Source organism: Dunckerocampus dactyliophorus, chromosome 20, assembly GCF_027744805.1.
Source record: "Dunckerocampus dactyliophorus isolate RoL2022-P2 chromosome 20, RoL_Ddac_1.1, whole genome shotgun sequence".
NCBI classification, from domain to species: domain Eukaryota; kingdom Metazoa; phylum Chordata; class Actinopteri; order Syngnathiformes; family Syngnathidae; genus Dunckerocampus; species Dunckerocampus dactyliophorus.
In genome coordinates this window covers 11,773,621-11,793,813 of record NC_072838.1, presented here as the reverse complement: position 1 = coordinate 11,793,813, position 20,193 = coordinate 11,773,621, and the positions used below count along the sequence as shown (strand labels likewise).

Below are 20,193 nucleotides of genomic sequence, written 5' to 3'. Positions count from 1 at the left end.
TTGACAAATTAAAATGTGTACTCGCATTGCTATGCTATATATTATCATTACATTCATGAAAGAAACGCTTTCAACAGAATGTTGACAATAATATCGTTTATCGACAATAATTTGTAGGACGATTATCGTCCAGCAAAATTTGTTATCGTGATAGGCCTGCTTGCATTCATTTTTCAGTATGTGGCCCACTTGTTTGATCTGGCTGTTAAAAGTATAGTGTCACCAACCCTTGAACACCGTATTGGCACGATTACCAGTGCCAGGTGTGTATGAGGGTTTTCAGCAGCAGAGTTACGATGCCATGTGTGGAGATGGATCGACAAGCTGCATTCACAGACAGTCCCATTACAATGTGTTTATGAGCGAGGGTCAACAGGTAGCACCAAATCTATTTGCGGCGGTCCAAAATGTATACAAATGATCGCACAGGAAACACTGAAAGTACTGCTACAAACGCTCTAATTTGACATTTCAGGCCCAGTTTAGCTGTAACTGGACCCACATTGCTGCTCCCGAAAGGATTCACAGCCCCAGTTAGAAGCATCGAGGGCATTCACTTCCTAATCCCACCTTAACAAAATGGTCAGCGGCTAAAATTAGGCGATCGTTTTCCCCACTATTGAAAATGTTGTCAACAGGTCCATTCTGTGTGCTCTTTGTTGGATGTTGGACGTGCCAGCCTCACCTCCAATTGAGCTCCGGCTGGGGGAATAAATTATGAAAAGAGAGGTAACAGAATCCATTTTGTGCAGCACCACCATATCTTTTAATAGCACATTGAAATGCATTCACTTTATTAGGAACACTTGCACGCCCCATCCAGGGCGAGGTTACCTTATTTAGCTACATCAGAGGGCAATGCAACCATCTTGGTAGGCAAAACAGTATCTTTTTTTGCAGCCCTTGTATTTGATCTTGTTACGATTACACATGAACCTAATGAGGGTACACATTCTTCCAATGCCTCTGGCACTGATTTTTAATAAGTACAGCTTTTAATAAACCACAAGAAAACAGTCGCTGTTTAATGGCAACACAGCAGGATCCGTGAACCAAGCTCCTTGCTTCCACAGTCGGCGCCTATGCTAATATTAGACGAGCCAATAAAAGTGTGTATGTTTCATAGTGGGCTGAGTCACAATGATAAGGACAGGTGTATTTTATGTGGCGGAAAGATAACAATCTCAGACTGGTAATAAAAATGGTGTCACTAAAAAAAACAAAAAAAAAAACCCCAAATGTGTCAAAACTGACTGGCGCAAACCTCAAATGCACTTCTCTAAACGCACACACAAAAGGTCGAAAAGCAGGTCAAACAGGTGCAAGTACAATCGTGCGTGCACCTGCAGCAGCATCTTGTTTTTGCATGCAAGTGCAAATAAAAGTGGTTGTATCTCACCACCCAAATTTAAAGCCACATAAAAAAACAAAACAAACACTGTCCACAATGCTACAGAGTCAAGCTGGTTGACATGGCAGCCAAACGCTCCACACAAGAGAATACTCTTCATTGGGAAGCGGTGGTCCCATAGGACTGCAATATAAGCACACAACAGAATATTCTGTATTGGGAAGCGGTGGTCCCATGGGACTGCAATCTTATCTGTTGTGTCGGGTTGGCCATGATGCAAAACCCCCGGCTCAGCTTTTTTGCTTTGTCATGAGAAATGTGCAATATTAGCACATGTTTTAAACCTTATTTAACAACAGAACATGAAGTTATTGACTTACGGGTGATGTTTCATTTCGTGCAGCGGAAACTGAATGGAATTGCTCAGCCGTGTACTTGCACAGTACATTTTCAAACAGAGCAGGCAAGGTCAAAGTTCACCGGTAAAACTGTGAAGAATCTACGTGCAACAAACCACATCAAGTCATATGGCATATTGAAAGGCCTTAAAGAAAGCTTTCAATAGCTTTTTTTTTCATCAACATGTGCCTGTATGATGACGCAATTATTAATTATCATGTTTTTAAAAATTCAAAATGTACAGCACAAAATCTAATATTCAACACGCAAGCTATTTGGCATTATTGCTTTCAAAGGGTCAAGGTTGATTTGTTATAATATAATATGTTATATATAATGTAATAATAAAGTATACCAGAGACCACCACACACACCGTAACTTTAAGACAATAATGCGCTGCTTTGTTATTATGCAAGATAAAGCTAATCAATAAAGCAAAATATTGATAGTATCAACACCAAGGGTGTATTAATTAGTATCTGATTGATACTAGTGCAGCGAGATCAATCATTTTTAGGTTTTGTTGCTGTGCATTTGACCCTATGGGCCACCGTCATATCGGCAATACTGGTCCTGTATTTACTTGGAAACTAAATTTGAAGTATCGCCCACCTCTACGTTCCAACCCTGTTAGGAGAACCATCAATACATCTTAATCAGTTTCTGATAACAACACCACCCTTTCCGTCAGCAAAATGGGTAAAAAGCGGAAGTGGAGTCCTGTCGTGTCACTGTAGTTAAAAGACATTGAACGCAACACTGGTTTCTAGGTCAAATTTCTTCGCAAACCAGATGGTATGATGGGTGGTGATAAGGCACACAGTGGCTGATATTGAGGTTAAACATTGACTAGAACATCTGACAACAGTGGCATGTAGACACCGTCGAACCAGCCCAGCTTCAACCAACTTACTTGCTGACAATTTAACAAAACACAACCATTATAACAAACAAATCGGCATCGCGGTTACTTAGCAAATATAACGGCTCACTTAACTTTTCAACAATGTCAGGCATAAATGGGACAGGAAGGAAATGTAGAATGCAATGAAAATGGTTACGAAAAACGAAAAAAATATCAATCGCGAAAGGAAAAGAGGAAGCTGACACGAACTACACAACTCCATGTTAGCGATATATGCTAACGAAGATGTCACATAACAAGTATGCTCATTTACCTCAGTGTCCTGCATTGGAGGTTATCTTGAACTTGAAGCTATAACAGCCATGTTGCAGGGTCCAAATATCATCTTCTGGATGTTAAAAATAATGCACACTGTGAAGCAAAGCCAAGCTGATGTTGCGGTTAAAAAATGTCGATGCTTCCGCCTTTTCTCCGTATGTATTATACACACTTACAGGCCTTCTACTTTGATTCTTACATGACTTTTATTATGCTAAGCTCCGTCAAACGGTATGTAGCTCAGCTTGCTCAAGTGCACAGCGAGAGCTCGAATTACAAGCATGCAACTGAACTGACCGTCATGGTTCCCCTTGAAGAGTCCGTGTGCCTCATCGCTTAGCATCATGGGAGTCGTAGTCTCTCCGCCGTCCTCGCGCTCCGCTGTAGAAGAGCAAAACAACAGCTAAATGACGGTATCTTCCATAAAACTGATCGATTCCTCGGAGAGCTTAAACAACATACAATTGAAAATACATTTTACCATGTCAATTCAAAAAAATGTTTATAGGTGAATTGTGGGTGGGTTAGAGAGTTAATTAGGCTCAGGTTAGGATGCAGTTCCTTATGCGGCCGTTAGAGGGACCCTACATCATTTCCATAGCAACATTATGTTTATACATTGTTCTCGAATTTGCCTCGAATTTGGGGTTTATGTCTCTCTCCAATGGAATCTTTGAACAGTTCAGCCTTAAAAGCAGTGGAGGACTATTGGGAGTACACACGGTTTGTCTCATTGTCACAATCTATGGCATATGTCATATGGTCATGTCGTTTCAAATGTGTATTCAAACATTCAATGCACTTGGTTGGTTTTCTTGAGCTAAAGGTGAATAAACAAAAGGGGGAACACACTGTCCTAAATCAGCAGCTCCGAGCCACTCAAACATTAAAATAACCAATTATTTTTGTCTTATTACATCATTCAAAGGATTTGAAAGGGATTTTAATGTACTTAACTGTAACATAATCCCTTTAAACCGCACGAGGCATTACTTAAATGATGCCTTTTTACTGAAACAAAGCTCAAATGTGTCTCTTCTAGGATTGTGGGTGATGACGATGGAGGCCAAGTGTTTACACCCGAGCAATATGAAGAATACAAGAGGAAAATAATCCCACAGCGAGTACAAAACAGGCTGTATGTGAGCTTTGGTGTACCAGGAGGTATCGACTGCAAGCTGATTGGTCCGGAGACACAGTGCTTCTGTGCACATAGGTAGTATGGTATCATTTTAGGTACACCTGCACAATCCAATGAGATCCATTAGAAAAAGAGAACAAAGAGGAACAATAGTATTAATAGATAGGAAGTCAATTAAGCATATGTTTATTATGGTGGTGTTGTGTTTCATTTGGTTTTGTCATTTGGTCGTGCTGTGTTGTGTCAACCAAACAATTTATTGTTTTCCCTTGTGTCTTCTCCAGCTGTCTCATTATGTCAGCGAGTATCTAAGCTCATGGTTTTGTTCAATTCCTTGTCGCTAGATGTTGTGGCTTCTTTCACTGTTGACTTTTTGGATTTTTCACTTCTTCCTGTGCCGCTTCCATCAATTTTTAAAATGAAGCTATTGTTTTTAGCACCACCAAACGCGCACATTTATTTATCCATCCAAGACCGTGCAGGCGTATCCACAGTAGAGGTGTCCAACCTTCTTCCATCAAGGGCAGGATACCGAAAACTGAAAGAATGAAGGGCGGTCACTATGACATTTTTCACCTGTTTGCTTTTAAAACATAGAAAGAAAAATCAATCCAAAGTAGTGCAAGACATGTTAAATAACAAGCCCACATATTAGCTGTGTGTTAGGGGCCATTCCACTGAATCGGTGCCATTTCTTTGTTGTAACGCTCTTAAAATTACGACGGAGTATTAGGGCCATATTGAAAAAAAAAAAAAAATCCAAAATTTTAGAATAAAGTTGTAAATTTACGTGAATAAAGTTGTACATTTGCAAGAAAAAAAGTCATACATTTACAAGAAAAAAGTAGTAATTTATGAGAATAAAGTCGTAATGTTAAGAGAATAAAGTCGTAAATTTACGAGAAAAAAAGTTATAAATTTACGAGAGTAAAGTTGTAAATTTACAGGAAAAAGTTGTAATATTACGAAAATAAAGATGTAAATTTACGAGAATAAAGTCGTAATTTTACGTGTCATCTTGTCATACGTGTCAGAGGGAAAATAGAGCAGAGCTCTTCAGGAAGGACGACGTGGCAGCTAAACACAGCAGATGATTAGCATGTCTTTCTCACTTCCGACTTCCTTACCCCGCACCCTCCACCTGACCGTGGTCTCAGGTCCTGCCTATGACTAAAGTTACGACTTTTTTTCTCAGACATGTACGACTTTATTCTCGTAAATTAAGACTTTTTGCTCGTAAATTTACGACTTTATTCTCATAAATTTACAACTTTTTTTCTCATAAATGTACGACTTTACTCTCATAATATTACGACTTTTTGCTCGTAAATTTACGACTTTATTCTCATAAATGTACAACTTTTTTTCTCGTAAATGTACGACTTTATTCTCGTCATATTACGACTTTTTGCTCGGAAATTTACGACTTTATTCTCATAAATGTACAACTTTTTTTCTCGTAAATGTACGACTTTATTCTCGTCATATTACGACTTTTTGCTCGGAAATTTACGACTTTATTCTCATACATGTACAACTTTTTTTCTCGTAAATGTACGACTTTATTCTCGTCATATTATGACTTTTTGCTCGGAAATTTACGACTTTATTCTCATACATGTACAACTTTTTTTCTCGTAAATGTACGACTTTATTCTCGTCATATTACGACTTTTTGCTCGGAAATTTACGACTTTATTCTCATACATGTACAACTTTTTTTCTCGTAAATGTACGACTTTATTCTCGTCATATTACGACTTTTTGCTCGGAAATTTACGACTTTATTCTCATACATGTACAACTTTTTTTCTCGTAAATGTACGACTTTATTCTCGTCATATTACGACTTTTTGCTCGGAAATTTACGACTTTATTCTCATACATGTACAACTTTTTTTCTTGTAAATGTATGACTTTATTCTCATAATACTACGACTTTTTACTCGTGAATGTATGACTTCATTCTCGCAAATTTACAACATTTTTTCTTGTAAATTTACGACTTTATTCTCGTAATCTCGTTTTTTTTTTCCCCAGTGTGGCCCTATTACTTTTTTAATTTCTGTCTTTTTTTTTTTTTACTAAAAATCTGAGTGTACACATACTGAACTACTCAAAATGTTTACTGGCCCGTCTCAGGCAACTTTATTACATTTTTCTTTAGAATTCCAAAACCAAGATGACTCATTTGAGTAACAGGGCTGAAAGTAACAGGAGTGAGTTTTAGCATGGAATTAGCAAAAACATGAAATCTAGCCACACGGCGTTTATGCTAATAGCATGTGGTCACTAAGCACATTACAGCGATTCAACCAAAAAATGCACCGGTATATTAAAAATAAACATCAAAAAAATAATGTAGGAAACAGGACTGCGCTGAGATTCACTCCCCCTCCCCCCATTCGTAGTTAAAACATCTTCAAATATACACAAAAATAAACAAGGGAACTTACTTTTGGCCTTCCTATGGCCTTCTGAGGATCTGAATGACGCAACTTCTTGTTGACCATGTGACTGAAAATCTGGGGACACAAGTGTAAATTTAAACTTTTTAGTTTAGTTGGGATTAGAAGCAACACCATCCATCGATCTATGCCGCTTATCCTCACGAGGACAGCTGACTTTGGGCGAGAGGCAGGGTACGCCCTGGACTGATCACCATTCACACTCACATTCATAACTATGGGCAATTTAGAGTCTCCAGTTAGCATAACATGCATGTTTTTGGAATGTGGGAGGAAACCGGAGTACTCGGAGAAAAACACAGATCGTCCAGATCTCCTGACTGTGCGGCCAACGTGCTCACCACTAGGCCACAGTGCGGTTCCCTAGAAGCAACACAAATATGTAAAAAAAATGTTTTAAATGATGATAGTTCATGGTAAAGTCTCATTTTAGGAGTCAGGGACAGTCAACAAATGCTGTTTTCCCAGTGTTTTATGTAGTGTAAATTAATCTATTTAATAAGTCAATGTGCAGGACACCCTGCGTAATAAAAAATGTATTTTGCAGAGAATTTTATTGTGCATTTATACATTTTATGTATTTCCTGGGGACACAAATGGCACCGGTTTGGTGGAATGGCCCTCAACAACTTGAATAGGTTCATTTTGTCTTCTTTTCGAACATATGTTTTGTTTCTTATTTAAATTAGATGGTGTTTTACCTTGACGTGTTTTGAATGTCACCTTCAGTGTCAACTGCCCACTGTGATGTTAGTGTGGCCCTAATCCTCCTTTGAAATGTTCTGATCTGGTCCATGTTTCATACAATTTTCGGAATAAATCGGAAACTTTGGACACCCTGGTCCTGATCTAAAGGAAGGCGGTCGGTTTTAACAGCAAGGTCATCTCTTCCAGATACAAGCAGCACAAGACAGACTTTGAGGTGCTTCCCTCAGAGAGACCTCTGGTCCTGCCTTGCCGTGTCAGGGGATGTCGTTGTCCTGCTTATGAGTACGTCCCCCACATTGGGACGGTGGCGGTTCGCTGCAGGTGTAAACATTTACCTCAGGATCACACCGAAGCTGCTGGGCATCTGTGCAAAAAGTGTGAGTCGTCAACCTCGAATGTAAAAAAAGAAAACGTTTGTCAAACCTCTTTTTTTTCCCCCCCAGGCGACTGTTCTGGGTTCCAGAGCCCGTTCACATGCGGGTGTGGCCAACCCAGCTTCAATCACCACACCATGGTAAGCTGGAACGTCTGTAACACCGCTTTTAATTACTAGTAAGATGTTTTCCTTTAAGGTGGAGACCAAGTCCGAGAGGGAGGCACGGGGTCGCCCGGTGGGCTGGGATGTGCCTTATGCTGCGATGGGGGGTCTGACAGGGTTCAGTTCCTTGTCGGATGGTTACCTTGCTCTGGGGGCTAATGGGTCATGTGAGCAGGCACTTTTGCACCCTTTCCCCGTTGGAAAAACTATAAAACTTCGCGATCTGATAACTCATCTGGTAACTTATGTCGTATCACTCAGGTCCGGAGTCAGATGACAGCTGCCAGCAGCGTTCCGCATCAAAACAAGCATCTCCTGAAGCTTCCAGCTCTGCATGCAGTAAGAAGACCAAATAAGTGTACGTCGACAGTAATAAAGTACTGCCATTACAAATAAACCCCAAAAATGTGCAGTCATTTTGTTCCCTTGCAACCATGGTGATTATATGCTGCGTCATAGCGAGCCAATCAACATTTATTGTAACCAGTGGAATCAGCGCAAGGCCCGAACAAAGCACCATTCGACTGGAAGGAATATAAATGCTCTTTGGATGAAACAGATATTTTCAAGACGTGATCAATGACGTATTGTTTGCCACTATTTAAAGTGGACGGATTGAAATTGGACCCACAGCACCAGTAATTCATTTTCAATGTCCATTCACTCAAAATAAAGTAAAAATTCACACTCTTCAAACTGTTACCGTTGCACTTGCCTAAAAAGAAGTGTCCAAACTGCCCTCTGTTTATTCAAAAAATGTTATTCATTCATTATTAATGAGCTATATGATCAGATATGACACTAATTTGCTTATTACGGTATATTGACCTCCGCTGGCAGTAAACAAAGACTTCTTTTGCGATTGTTTCAGCCTAAAATGCTTGATTTGGCGGCAGCTTTTTCACAAAGGTTGTGCGAAGTTTGTGATGTTTTCAGGCTTCTTTCAATAACTTTTCAGCAACATCGCATCCGCTTGCGATTACTGGGTGTCAATTTGTTCTTTGTAGCCTTACGCACGTCGCATTTCAACAAATATAACAAAATAGCCCTGATGTAAATAGACGAAGTAGAAAAACAGTGAGCTGTATTATTATTATTGTTATTATATACAGTAGTACATTATAATAACAGTGGTTTATTTGGTCTCAGAAATGTTGACAATATCTCCGAGCGTCAATGTGTGGGACAATAAACATTTGAAAACACACCTGCATTGTTTTGCGACTCGGTTAAATAAAAAAATCTGTTCATATTTTTTTTATTATTGTATTTTTCTTAAAACTCTGTTAAAATCTCATGTGGTCTCGTTTTTGTGGACCCAATCTGGTGCATCGCCTCGTCACGTGAGTTGGGTGTCTTGTGGCACCACTAATAATCGTAGTTTTAACCCTTTAAAGGCCAGTATATTTATTTATTATTTTATTCTTAAAAACAAACAAAAAAAGAAAAATATCACTTTTTTTTTTTTTTTAATCACCCAACATCAACAGAGACACACACTTAGACACACAGAAATTAGAGGTGTCAAATTTTGCTGCATGCTTTGAATGGGAAACAGGTAGCACCATCTGGTGGACAAATGATCCAAATTGAGATCCACTGCGTTAGAATGAAAAACGATTTTAAAAATGAATATCCTCTGGCAAATCGGACCTATAGTTATTCAACACAGACAAAATGGCTTGAAAACACAACAAATGAAAATATCCTCTGTCTCTCTTAAGGGCCAGCAAAGCCCCAAATATGTTTTTTGCTCTGTTGGTGGTCAGTTTAAAGATCTAAATGTTTCTATGCTGTGGTAAGAAAGCCGCCCACGCAACATATCACCAAAATAACAGCGGCACCGCTGCTCAGTGACGATCACAGCGTTTCATTGGCGCATGGATGTACCGTCTCCCATTGATTAATCCCATTCCTCACGGCAGATCAGCAGTGATGACTGCTGATTTAATCCACACGGTGAATGGAGCCATGTTTGCTCTCTTTTACTCGGGAAAATAGAAACAACGGGAAACTAGGACTAGCGTCGGCTCTAAATGAGGTTTCGCTCCCCTTCTAGTGTTCCTACTACTGTCGTACTCGATCAGCTCTGGCTGGGGTCACCTGTGTTGCGATGGTGGTGAACAGGTGGCGTTGAAGGCAAGGAATGTAGTTTGCTTGTGGAGGACGTCAAGGGTGCACCTGGGTCTCTGCAGCCTGGTGGTCACGGGGAAGTGAGTGGAAGGGATTCCATCTGAAAGCTGACACATTATCGACGATTAGGGGGGAAAACGCTTGACCCCTTTCCACTTAGGTTTACATCTCTCCCCAGGTTGAGGAGGCCTCACACATTATTAGTGTGTCACAAAGTAATTGCCTCCGCATAGCAACCTCATTTAGAGACAACAGTATTTTATTTTGTCCTGTCGGCTGAAGGAAATGACTCCCAGCCTTGACTGATCCCCATAGAAACCACACCTAGCTTGAGTGACAGATCCAGCACTACAAATCAGGAGTGCTTAAATTGGCAATTAACGCTCAGAAAGAAAGAAATACTTAATTACCCCTGTGGCGAGTTATCGGCTGTACAGTAGACGGGTACCGACCCAGATGCCGCTCCACAAGAGTACATATCACAATAATACATCATAAATCTGATGATGATGTTCTTTGTCTGAAATGGGCCGTTACTTTTACGCCAGATGTAATGGGACACACACCCTCCAAAACGTTCAACTTTTGTCGAGTCAGAGCACAGAGTATTTTCCCAAAGGGTCTTGGGGATCATCAAGATGTTTTCTGGCAAAATTGAGATAAGTCTTAATGTTCTTTTTGTTCAGCAATGATTTTTGTCTTGGAACTTTGCCCTGCAGGCAATTTTTGCCCAATGTCTTTCTTATGGTGGAGTCTTGAACATTGACCTTAACTGAGGCAAGTCAGGCCTGCAGTTCTTTGGATGTTGTTGTGGGGTCTTTTGTGACCTCTTGGATGAGTCGTCACTGCGCTCTTGGGGTCATTTTGGTTGGTGAACCTTCCCATTCCTGTTCCATGTTTTCACCATTTGTGGATAATGGCTCTCACTGTGGTTTGCTGGAGTCCCAAAGCTTTGGAAATGGCTTTGTAACCTTTTCCACACTGATCGATCTCAATTACTGTCTTTCTGGGGATCGAGGGGGTGTATCGTTGTGTTGTCATTGACTAATACTTAAATTTGTTTGATGATCTGAAACATATTAGTCTGACAAACATGCAAAAAAATAAGAAGTTAATACGCATTCTCGGCAGATGCGCATTTGTGCCGTGAGGCATAAAACACCAATTCACTCGCTCACTTGTCAGCCCCTGGTGGTGTAATGGTACAGCTGCTGCCAGAGGGGTTCAGTCCCAGCCCTGGACAGCTAAAAAAAAATAAATAAATCTGATAACTTCTTATTTTTGCACTAAAAATAATGTATTGATTCGTTGAACAATTTGTTTCCCATGTATTCATATTACTGAAAAATATGCATCTAACTAAATTCAAGTGCAAGTAAAATAGTATCAAAATAGGTTTTAATGGGTCAGTTAGTCATTTTGCAATGGGGGAGCGGGGCACATGCGATAACTGATTATTCATAGGCATTCATTATGACATTTATTCAAACACAGATAAAGACTTCAAATTACGATACTGCATCATTTGGCCCGTGGAAAAAAAATACATTTGTATGTTCGATCACTGGCATCATCTAATCTTTCTGCATCCGCCAGTCAAGCTGACGTTATTCTGACACTAATGACCTTTTCCTACGGCGCGTCTTGTCTACAGCTGTCTCCCGGTAACTTTACAGGCACCCTCCAATGCAACTCTGACGTGCACGTCACACCTGAGCCAAACAAATGCGTCACCTACAAAGTGGCGTGACCTTCTGCTCAGCCGTCAGTCAGATGAGCTTATCATGTGGTGGGGACAAAATTGACTGAATAAAAAGAGAATAAACAGAATATGTACAGCTCAGGTAACATTTGCGGAAGCTGTGAAAAATGTCCCTCCTTTCCTAATGGACTGCGACCACCGCCCCATGTGAACGCCGGCCTGCCGAGGCTTGCCACCGCCATACAACAGAAAAGCAGCAATTTCGATGTCTGCGTGGAGGAGAAATGTGCATTAAAACTTATTGTGCAAGGTTCTCTCTGGAAATGACGCTAATGAGCCCCCCAGCTCCATTAAACCTCTCTGTTTCATCAGTTTTGTTTTGTTCAGTGTGATTAATGCAAATTTTTTATGGGATCTGTGTGGTTATTATCCAAAAGTTGTCCCACTGAGATGACCAATAGCCACTTTTTTGTTTTTATGCTGATGCGCTGATACGTTCCTAGATCTGTCTGTATTAAATAAAAAAGGCACGGTCACGGGAGTGAAACAGACGCGAGTGACTTCATCATTTCTTACGTCTGACCTGTAGATTGATCATTAAAATTGAAACAAAGGTTTGAACTCTTTTGAGAGTGTTTTTAAAGTGCATGGTGAGGGGTTTTACAGCCTTAAAATATATAGAATCATTGTAAAAAAAAACTAAGTTGGCTACTTCGAGGAGTTCACTTACTGCGGGCTATTTTGTGAACCTATCCCCCACGATAAACGAGGGACCACTGTAATCAATACATTTTTAATCAGCAGGATGCAGGTGGTCCTCGGGTTACATAGGTACATAGTTTCGTTCCCAAACTGTGATTTAAGTTGAGTTTTGGTGTAAGTCGGCTCTTATACCTAAATTATACCCAACTATGAACTCCAAAGTTACTCACACTGTACACAGAACACATGAAGGACGTATGCAATACAGTAATTAAAAAAAGACAACATCTCCTTACTTTTACTTTGTGGCTTACTCGGAGGTGGAAGTAGAAGAAGCAGGAGAACTAATTAAACAACTAGAAAAGCACTCGGAGAGCGCAGACCTCCACCTAGTTCCCCCCATATTGTGATTTACACCATAAATATTAGTCCTACATTTATTTTGTCTGCATATTTAGATTCCTTGACCATGAAAACATACCATTACCAATTGGATTCATCATGATATCAGTCTTAGTTCAGTGGTTATTCACAAAAATCGCATTTTCCGTCATGGCGGTTTTCTTCTAGATCGCTTTTGAAGATACAACAAATCCGTTGGCACACTCCACATTCCATAGCGCCTTGGCTATACAGTAGTGGTGCTAGTTGCATGTTTATAGCTTCATTTGTTGTCTTCCTAGGATGAAAATTCCAAAGGTCCCCTATATTTTCGTCTTGTGGATCATAGTATCCGGAATTATTCCATCATCTGGATCAGTCTTTGATATTTTGTAGAACCTGTTGGAAACTTATCCTGTATTTTTTCCCCCCCCAAGTGCTCTGACCATTTTTTGTGGATTTATATGCCCAAATGCCGAAAATGGTCCTATCTCGCAATGTTAAACAATCCTTTCAAAAAATTCCTGCATCCAGACGGCGATCCGGACGACCCCCCAAATTGTATCAGTTCTTCCATATCCCAGTTGCGACAATTCCTGAAAATTTCATTCAAATCAAAGTTATTTTGAACACCATCAAACAAACAGATAAACGCCGGCAAAAACATAACCGTGGCGGAGGTAACAACGGAGCCACTGTGCTGCTTAGTTATTACTGTCGCTTTCATAGGAGCAGATGCTTTAACATGCTGAAGAATAGAATCTTTATCCTTAATAATGGTTGTGACAGTCGAACGTTTAATACCAAAAGTGCTGCCTAACCTCCGTTTTGTTCAGATAGCCTAGCATATATTGGCCTGCACTGGATTCATTTTAGCATCTTTATTAATACACAAAATGTGTGAAAGTGGCCCCAAGGTAAATGTGTGAGATCCAGCTGATAATAACTCAACAATTATTTCCAAGTGTAGATTTAATACCTGAAACTGTCCCATAAAATGTAGCCTATAATAACAGTAAGCTATGGCGCTCTAATAGCAAGCCTCTCATGTCTCCTGTATTACATGAGATCATTTCCGACCGTAGGAAATATTGAACTCGTTATTTTGATCTGTAGATAATTATTCGGAACAATCTTTGGGTAAATTTCTCTCGTGTGCTTTTGGTTGTCGACGGAGCCTCAGTGGAAACTGTGTTTGTGTGTGCGGTCCCAACAATTTTATTGCTAATGATGCTCAAATTAGATGTGGTCGGCTAATGTAATCCATGTACTGTGTGTAGCTCACTCGGGGGTTATCAATCAGTGGAAGATGATTATAATGTGATGTGTTCTCCAAATAATGGCGTGTGTGTGTGTGTGTTCCTCACGCTGCACCCAGAAACCAAATTAAAGATGCATGTTGTTTCACACAGACATCTGGTAAAAGTGCAGCATCGGAGTCATACTAAAAGATTTTGCCGTCTCTGTGAATAGGGCTTCAAATAACGATTATTTTAATAACCGATTAATCGGTCGATTATTTTTCTGATTAATCGGACTTTTAATTTCTGCCTCTTTATTCAGAAGTAGAAGGTTTGAACTGACAGAGCAAATAAGTGGACAAACACCAGGTTGCCGCCGGAATATTTTGCTAAAATAACGTTAAATAATACAAAAATCGAAACAATAAATGTACACAAAAATACAATCATGATCACTTTCTTGGTCGATTACACTGCTTTTTGTTTCAATTCATGGAGTAATAGAGTTAGGATCAGATCAGGGGTGGGCAAACCATGGCCCGGGGGCCACATCCGGTCCGCCAAGCGTTGGAATCCGGCCCGTCATTTGCTTCCGAAGTCTTCAATTTAAACTTTTAACATACGAGCTGGCAACATGACTTGCAAGTAGTCAGAGTCAATCTGAGACAACCTTTTAACGGTTTAAGCAGCTTTCACATGCACGACCTCACCCACGGTGCCAAACAAACACAAGTCAACAAATATGTGACACGCAACTCAACCTACCCACTGCACCGTCTGGGACGTTCACATACTCTTTAATAGTCACTGTTTTATCAGTCAAAATTTCGTTACTTGATGGGGTCTGATGTTTAACGTGCTCCTGAAAAATGGGACACAAGCACATGTAGCAGATTGTATGACACTTTAACAGATAAAATAATTCCAGGTGAATTATAAGCCTAAAATTGGGTACGTGTATCAAATATACAGTCTGGCCCACCTGGCCAATTTTGTTTAGTCAAAACGTTTGCCCACCCCTGCCATAGATGGACCAAATGAATATGAAGCAAACACCTACAGTTAGTGGTTGGGTCCGCAACATACCAAAGTCAAAGTTTGTTTTATCTAAAACACAAAGATAATAGGTCTGCTTTCATGGACGACTAAGGAAATAAAACAAATATTCACATTTGCTGAAATCAGAGGCTATTAACATACTTAAATGAAAAAATAATCATGAATTGATTAGGAAATAGTTGTTGATTAATTGGCTAATCGATTCACCATCGATTAATGGTTGTAGAGCAGCTCAAGTTGCGATACTTCCTCCGAAGGTGGAATATTTCCCAGACTTGTGCTGATTTATTACAGAACAGCAACACAAATGAATGGCAGAAAAATGCTGTTTTTTTTTTTTGTTTTACAGATAGTATAAAAAAGAGGCAGGATTTGTTGTTGTGGTTGTAGTTTGCAACACCCAGGTGTTTGCCACTCTAACGTTGCTAAATAATAACCTCTTTTACACAGATATCCCACAAAATGGCTCCTCTGCCTTTTAAGTGGAGTATTTGAAGCTCTACTTCAGTAACAGTGCAAAATGTACATTCTTGCCATGTTTCAAGTGGTCTTAAAATGTTGATGAGGAGTGTGATACTGTATGAGAATGAACGTACAGTGTACAGTATGCAAAACATTCCATAGCTACTTCACCTGCGCAGACGAGTGACGTTAACACCTCATGGATTGATGTCTGTTGATGCGTCGTATTTAACAAGGTTCAGCGAGTTGCGAAATCAGCTCTCATGCTCGACGCGCTCAGGTGTCACTTCAGTGTTTAGACGGGCCATCATTTGACCGCTCAACTTTCTTCTGAACGCGATATGCGGTACAACCGCTTTTACATGTTTTGACAGTTACTCAGGCCCAAGCTGCTGGCCTATAAATAAAAAAGGTGTCAGGCCCGTTGACGTGACTTCCTGAATGAGACTCTCCTCCTGAAGAGGCCCAGAAAGTCTAATTCCTGCCGGTAATCATCATGATCGGGCCGCGATTTTGTGAGCCATGTTCTCGCACTTGTGTCTCATTCCTCATCTCGCTTGGAGCGCATCCTGCGTGACACAAAAGGCCCTCACAACATCCTCCTCGCAACTTAAGACGTAGAAAAGTGACTTTGCTAGATTATACGGCTGGGAGCTGACGTACAAAAGGGTGATGAATGGGCGATAAATGAAGCACATTCATTGAAGTCCTATTTGGGTTTTTTATGTTAAATGTGCTCCCTGGCGCTCAGGCTCACGTCTACATATTCAAATTTAGACCTTTTGTTCCTGCCTCTCCTTCTCTTTGGTGGGAGGAGCTACAGTATATAAGAAAATGTGAGTGATTTAGTCAAAAAGAACATTTGAGGCACCATGACGAGCATCTTTTGGGTGAGAGGCCTTATCTGAAGTGCAGTGTATTACCGCCACTCTTTTGCAACTTTGCAAAGAAGTCATTGTGAGGAAGAATCACTGCATGATTGCCATCTGGAACGACAGCACAATCGCACTCAGTTTAACGTGTTTGTGTGTGGCACCCGGTATCGTGGTCTCTACTGTCAGAAAGGGCACCATAGTATTGGAACAATGCACAACGATGTGCTGCATAGGACTTCACAGAACTATGATTTGGCTAAAATGAGACATATAGGTCCCCCAATTGTCCAAAATCTACCTTTCCGAAGTTAGGCCAGGGTCTCAAAGTGGGTACATTTTTTATTGGGTAGTCAGTTTGTCTGTATAACGTATTGATCAATATGCAAAATAAAGAAAAACACATTTATTTAAACCTGCTAAACTAACTTCAAAGAGCAAATTAATAGTTTTTTTTAAAATACAATGAGAGAGTAGGGGTTAGTAGACAACTATGTCAAATATCCTGCAGAAAACCTCATAAGGCTCATAAGGCTACACTTTGAAAACTCCTAATATAAGTCAATGTTATGGCAATTGATTTGAGTAAGGTTAGGTTTACATATGCATTGGTGTAGAACTGCACTGCATCATACTGAGAGCTGTTTCCAATACAAAAAAAACAAAATATTAGATGCATCATTATGATGCAGTACAGTCGTACACTACGACAAAATACAACCCAATCATAAACATTTGGTTAAATTAATATCTTTCTTTGAATACCAGTATTATCTCTGCTTTTCTACTACTTAATCAATATATACTATCACACATACATAAGCATTTGTTTACTGGCTATACCTCACGCACTGGCAACAGACTATTTAACTATTTTGGGCTATTGTATTAACGAGTGGAGACAGTTCAAGAAGAAAGCACAGGAGCAATGACAGCATCACTGGTGACGCTCGCATGGAGGAAAGCAGCACTGAGTGCAGCTCTGACGCGCGTCTGGTGTGCACATATAAAGCCCCCAGTGCGCACCAGGCACACTTCAGATCAGAGGAGACGCAACAGCATTGCGCACAGACAACCCAAGAACACCCTGGGAGATGTAAGTATACCGACATCGTGTTCCGCAATACCGGACCGTATGTCATGAAGGAAGACTTCTACCTCCGTGCAATTTTGCAGGAAAGCAAACTGTGTCTTTTCTACGCTTTCCATTTAGATGCATTCTAACTTTACCAGTTGGGTGGGGACCCTGGGGTTCCTGCTGTGGGCGCTGCTGTGCCTGGGCACCTTGGCAGCAGGCTACCCGGTGAAACCAGAGAATCCTGGGGAGGACGCCCCTGCGGAGGACCTGGCCAAGTACTACTCAGCCCTGAGACACTACATCAACCTCATCACAAGACAGAGGTACTATACTCCATCAGCTTCACTAAATCGTACTCTAAGGAGTTATACACTGTTTACTAACGTACAGAGTGGAAAAATACCTTCTAATAAAGACCATATACACATGCGTAAACAATGCTTTGTTACTGCGGTTGTAGATTGCAGTGGTGGTAAAATAAGCATTATTTACTGTACGTTCGGATTGCACAATAGTGACACACAAGTAATGATAATACGTAATGTGCATACATGTACCACATTGGGGCCCTAAAGAGAATTGCAATACAAATACATGGCAAACCAATTATTTTTAGTGCAAAATAACATATTAACACAATACATGTAGCCAGGGATGGGATCGAACCCATGCCCTCTTCCTTAAAAGGCAGCAGCTGCAGCGTTACTGCGTGGAGTTAATCACTGTCACATTACTCGCAGCTTTCGTTCTCTCCTGCCTCGAGCTGCCCCACGGCAGTGATGCGCATCCTTTGCGCATTTGCAGAGAATGCGCCCCCTTGCACAAAATTGGGGCCCCACGTATTGCGGGCCATACGCACAGTGCGAGGAGCGGCCCTGTGTATTTTTATTGGATTTTATTCACATCTTTCTTTTCTTTGTTTATACCTATCTATAGCTATATTGCTGTTCCTACTGTATTGTCTGTAAATGATGCTGCTATAGCAAAGTCATTTCAAGCAAAGGATCAATACAGTATCTGTTTATCTAAAGTAGGTAACATTTTTAATGGAACTGCAGTGATGGCAGCTGTAGAGCTGCACTGCATCATGCTGAGATGTGTTCCTAATATTTTGATGACCTTATTTAACTAGAGAAATAGCATATGGTACAGTAAATATAGATAACATTTTTACACATGTAGCTACAGTGAATCTCACTCTGCGACGTGTTTCTAACATTTTAGCCCTCTGTTTGTTAAATAGGTGTAATAACTGTCATGAAGCACAGCAACAATTAATAATAAATATTGTATTATTCAATTTGCAGAGAAATATATGAATACATCACACAGGTGTACCTCATGTACCTGTGGTTTTCATTCTGCATTCAGAGTGTAGGATGTCGAGATAACTTGCTCCTGCAGGCTTATCATCTAAGAAGCAGAAAAGGAAGCACGGCAGCCGGGGTTTGGAATAATCCCTGCATGCTGTGTTCTGTCTTCTTGACCTGGACACATGATAAAAGGATATGTAGAGGATTAGGGTGTGTTTTTTTGCTCTTAAAGACAAGTTTTTGTTTATTTTTCTGTTGTCATTATACAATTGATGCATGATGAAGCAGGGTTATAGCTGGAGATGACACCACCTTAATAACCCTTGCGTCTTTGCGCCCCAAGGTATGGCAAGAGGTCCAGTCCTGAGATACTGGACACACTGGTCTCAGAGCTGTTACTGAAGGAGAGCACAGACACCCTTCCACAGTCAAGGTCTGTGTTTAGAATTTGCTAAATAACATGAGAGTCAGTACAAAAGCTGCTTGTGCAGTGAGTTTCCATTTCTTGAAGATGACCTTTCTGTTTTCTCTTCTCTTTCCAGATATGACCCATCATTGTGGTGATGACGCCCGCCTCTGACGCCTTCCTCCTCCTCCTTGCCCATCTGCTACAGTTCTGCTGCTTTGTGACACTGTCAAATTGTAAATATTTGATCCACAGACGTCATCTGTGAATGTTGCAAGTCAACCGGAGGAGTGGGTATGTCAATTGTATTGTATATTTGTGCAATTAAAGATGAATTCTTTGAAACGTGTGTTACTTTTTCATCATTTTTACAACAATATTGAACACAATTATCTCGCTTGTTCAGAAATGTCCTGTCTAGGTCCATTTACAATCCAAATAGGATGTCACAAGCATCCATCCATCTATCCATTTTCTTCCGCTTATCCGGGTCAGGGTCATGGGGGCAGCAGTCTCAGTAGGGAAGTCCAGACTTTCCGGTCCCCGGCCACCTCTTCCAGTGCCACCGGGAGGACACCAAGGTGTTCCCAGGCCAGGTGTGAAACATAAATCCCTCCAGTGTGTATTAGGTCTGCTCCGGGGACTTCTCCTGGTTGAGCATGCCCGGAACACCGCATCAGGGGGACGTCCGGGAGGCATCCAGAGCAGATGCCCGAGCCAGCCACCCTACGGAGGAAACTCATTTCAGCCGCTTGCATCCGCAATCTCATTCTTTGGGTTATGACCCAAAGGTCATGACCATAAGCGAGGGTGGGAACATAGATTGACTGGTAAATTGGGATCTGGTTCTTGGGATGTCACAAAAAGGGCCTATAAAATCCACCGGGATATAAAATATCTATTCAAATGACTTTTGATGCCTTGGAAGATGAATTGAGGCTCACTAACTAGAATAAACAAGACTTAAACCATTGGCCAAGATCAATAAAGAACAGTATAGATTAGTTTTGGATGGAGCTGGTCCAAACAGCCTGTTGAGTCTATCATTCTGTACG

The 20,193-nt window shown here is 40.7% G+C and overlaps 3 protein-coding genes across 11 annotated transcripts in view; 2 read left to right on the top strand and 1 right to left on the bottom strand.

The window, feature by feature from the left end:
* Positions 1-20,193, bottom strand: part of ccdc126 (coiled-coil domain containing 126) — a 47,757-nt gene that overhangs the window by 3,635 nt on the left and 23,929 nt on the right. For 2 of the 9 annotated variants that reach the window (XM_054763349.1, XM_054763352.1), the window contains exons 2-6: positions 18,767-18,906; positions 9,893-10,029; positions 6,532-8,119; positions 4,530-4,613; positions 3,232-3,315 (exon numbers count right to left, since the gene is read on the bottom strand). Coding sequence is in view for 2 of the 9 variants with exons in the window: in XM_054763347.1 (XP_054619322.1) it covers positions 3,232-3,315; positions 4,530-4,613; positions 6,532-6,600; positions 18,767-19,010 (481 nt within the window). In the remaining 7 variants the exon portion in view is untranslated. The other 7 variants (XM_054763351.1, XM_054763350.1, XM_054763353.1 and 4 more) reach the window with 7 other exon arrangements.
* On the top strand, positions 3,581-8,170 carry fam221a (family with sequence similarity 221 member A). Its single transcript, XM_054763346.1, has 6 exons — positions 3,581-3,657; positions 3,977-4,150; positions 7,438-7,628; positions 7,695-7,765; positions 7,824-7,956; positions 8,051-8,170. The coding sequence occupies exons 1-6, from the start codon at positions 3,599-3,601 to the stop codon at positions 8,143-8,145; spliced, it is 723 nt and encodes a 240-aa protein (XP_054619321.1). The 5' UTR covers positions 3,581-3,598; the 3' UTR covers positions 8,146-8,170.
* npy (neuropeptide Y) lies at positions 17,358-19,487 on the top strand. Its single transcript, XM_054763356.1, has 4 exons — positions 17,358-17,437; positions 17,555-17,742; positions 19,076-19,165; positions 19,275-19,487. Exons 2-4 carry the CDS (start codon positions 17,555-17,557, stop codon positions 19,294-19,296), a joined length of 300 nt encoding a protein of 99 aa, XP_054619331.1. The 5' UTR covers positions 17,358-17,437; the 3' UTR covers positions 19,297-19,487.

Bases quoted from the DNA above. Each gene is read 5' to 3' on its own strand.
- npy (XM_054763356.1), top strand. From the start codon at position 17,555: ATGCATTCTAACTTTACCAGTTGGGTGGGGACCCTGGGGTTCCTGCTG. The intron at 17,743-19,075 runs GTACTATACTCC...TTGCGCCCCAAG, and splicing joins AACCTCATCACAAGACAGAG to GTATGGCAAGAGGTCCAGTC. The intron at 19,166-19,274 runs GTCTGTGTTTAG...TTCTCTTTCCAG, and splicing joins GACACCCTTCCACAGTCAAG to ATATGACCCATCATTGTGGT.
- fam221a (XM_054763346.1), top strand. From the start codon at position 3,599: ATGGAATCTTTGAACAGTTCAGCCTTAAAAGCAGTGGAGGACTATTGG. The intron at 7,629-7,694 runs GTGAGTCGTCAA...TTTCCCCCCCAG, and splicing joins TGGGCATCTGTGCAAAAAGT to GCGACTGTTCTGGGTTCCAG. The intron at 7,766-7,823 runs GTAAGCTGGAAC...TTTTCCTTTAAG, and splicing joins GCTTCAATCACCACACCATG to GTGGAGACCAAGTCCGAGAG.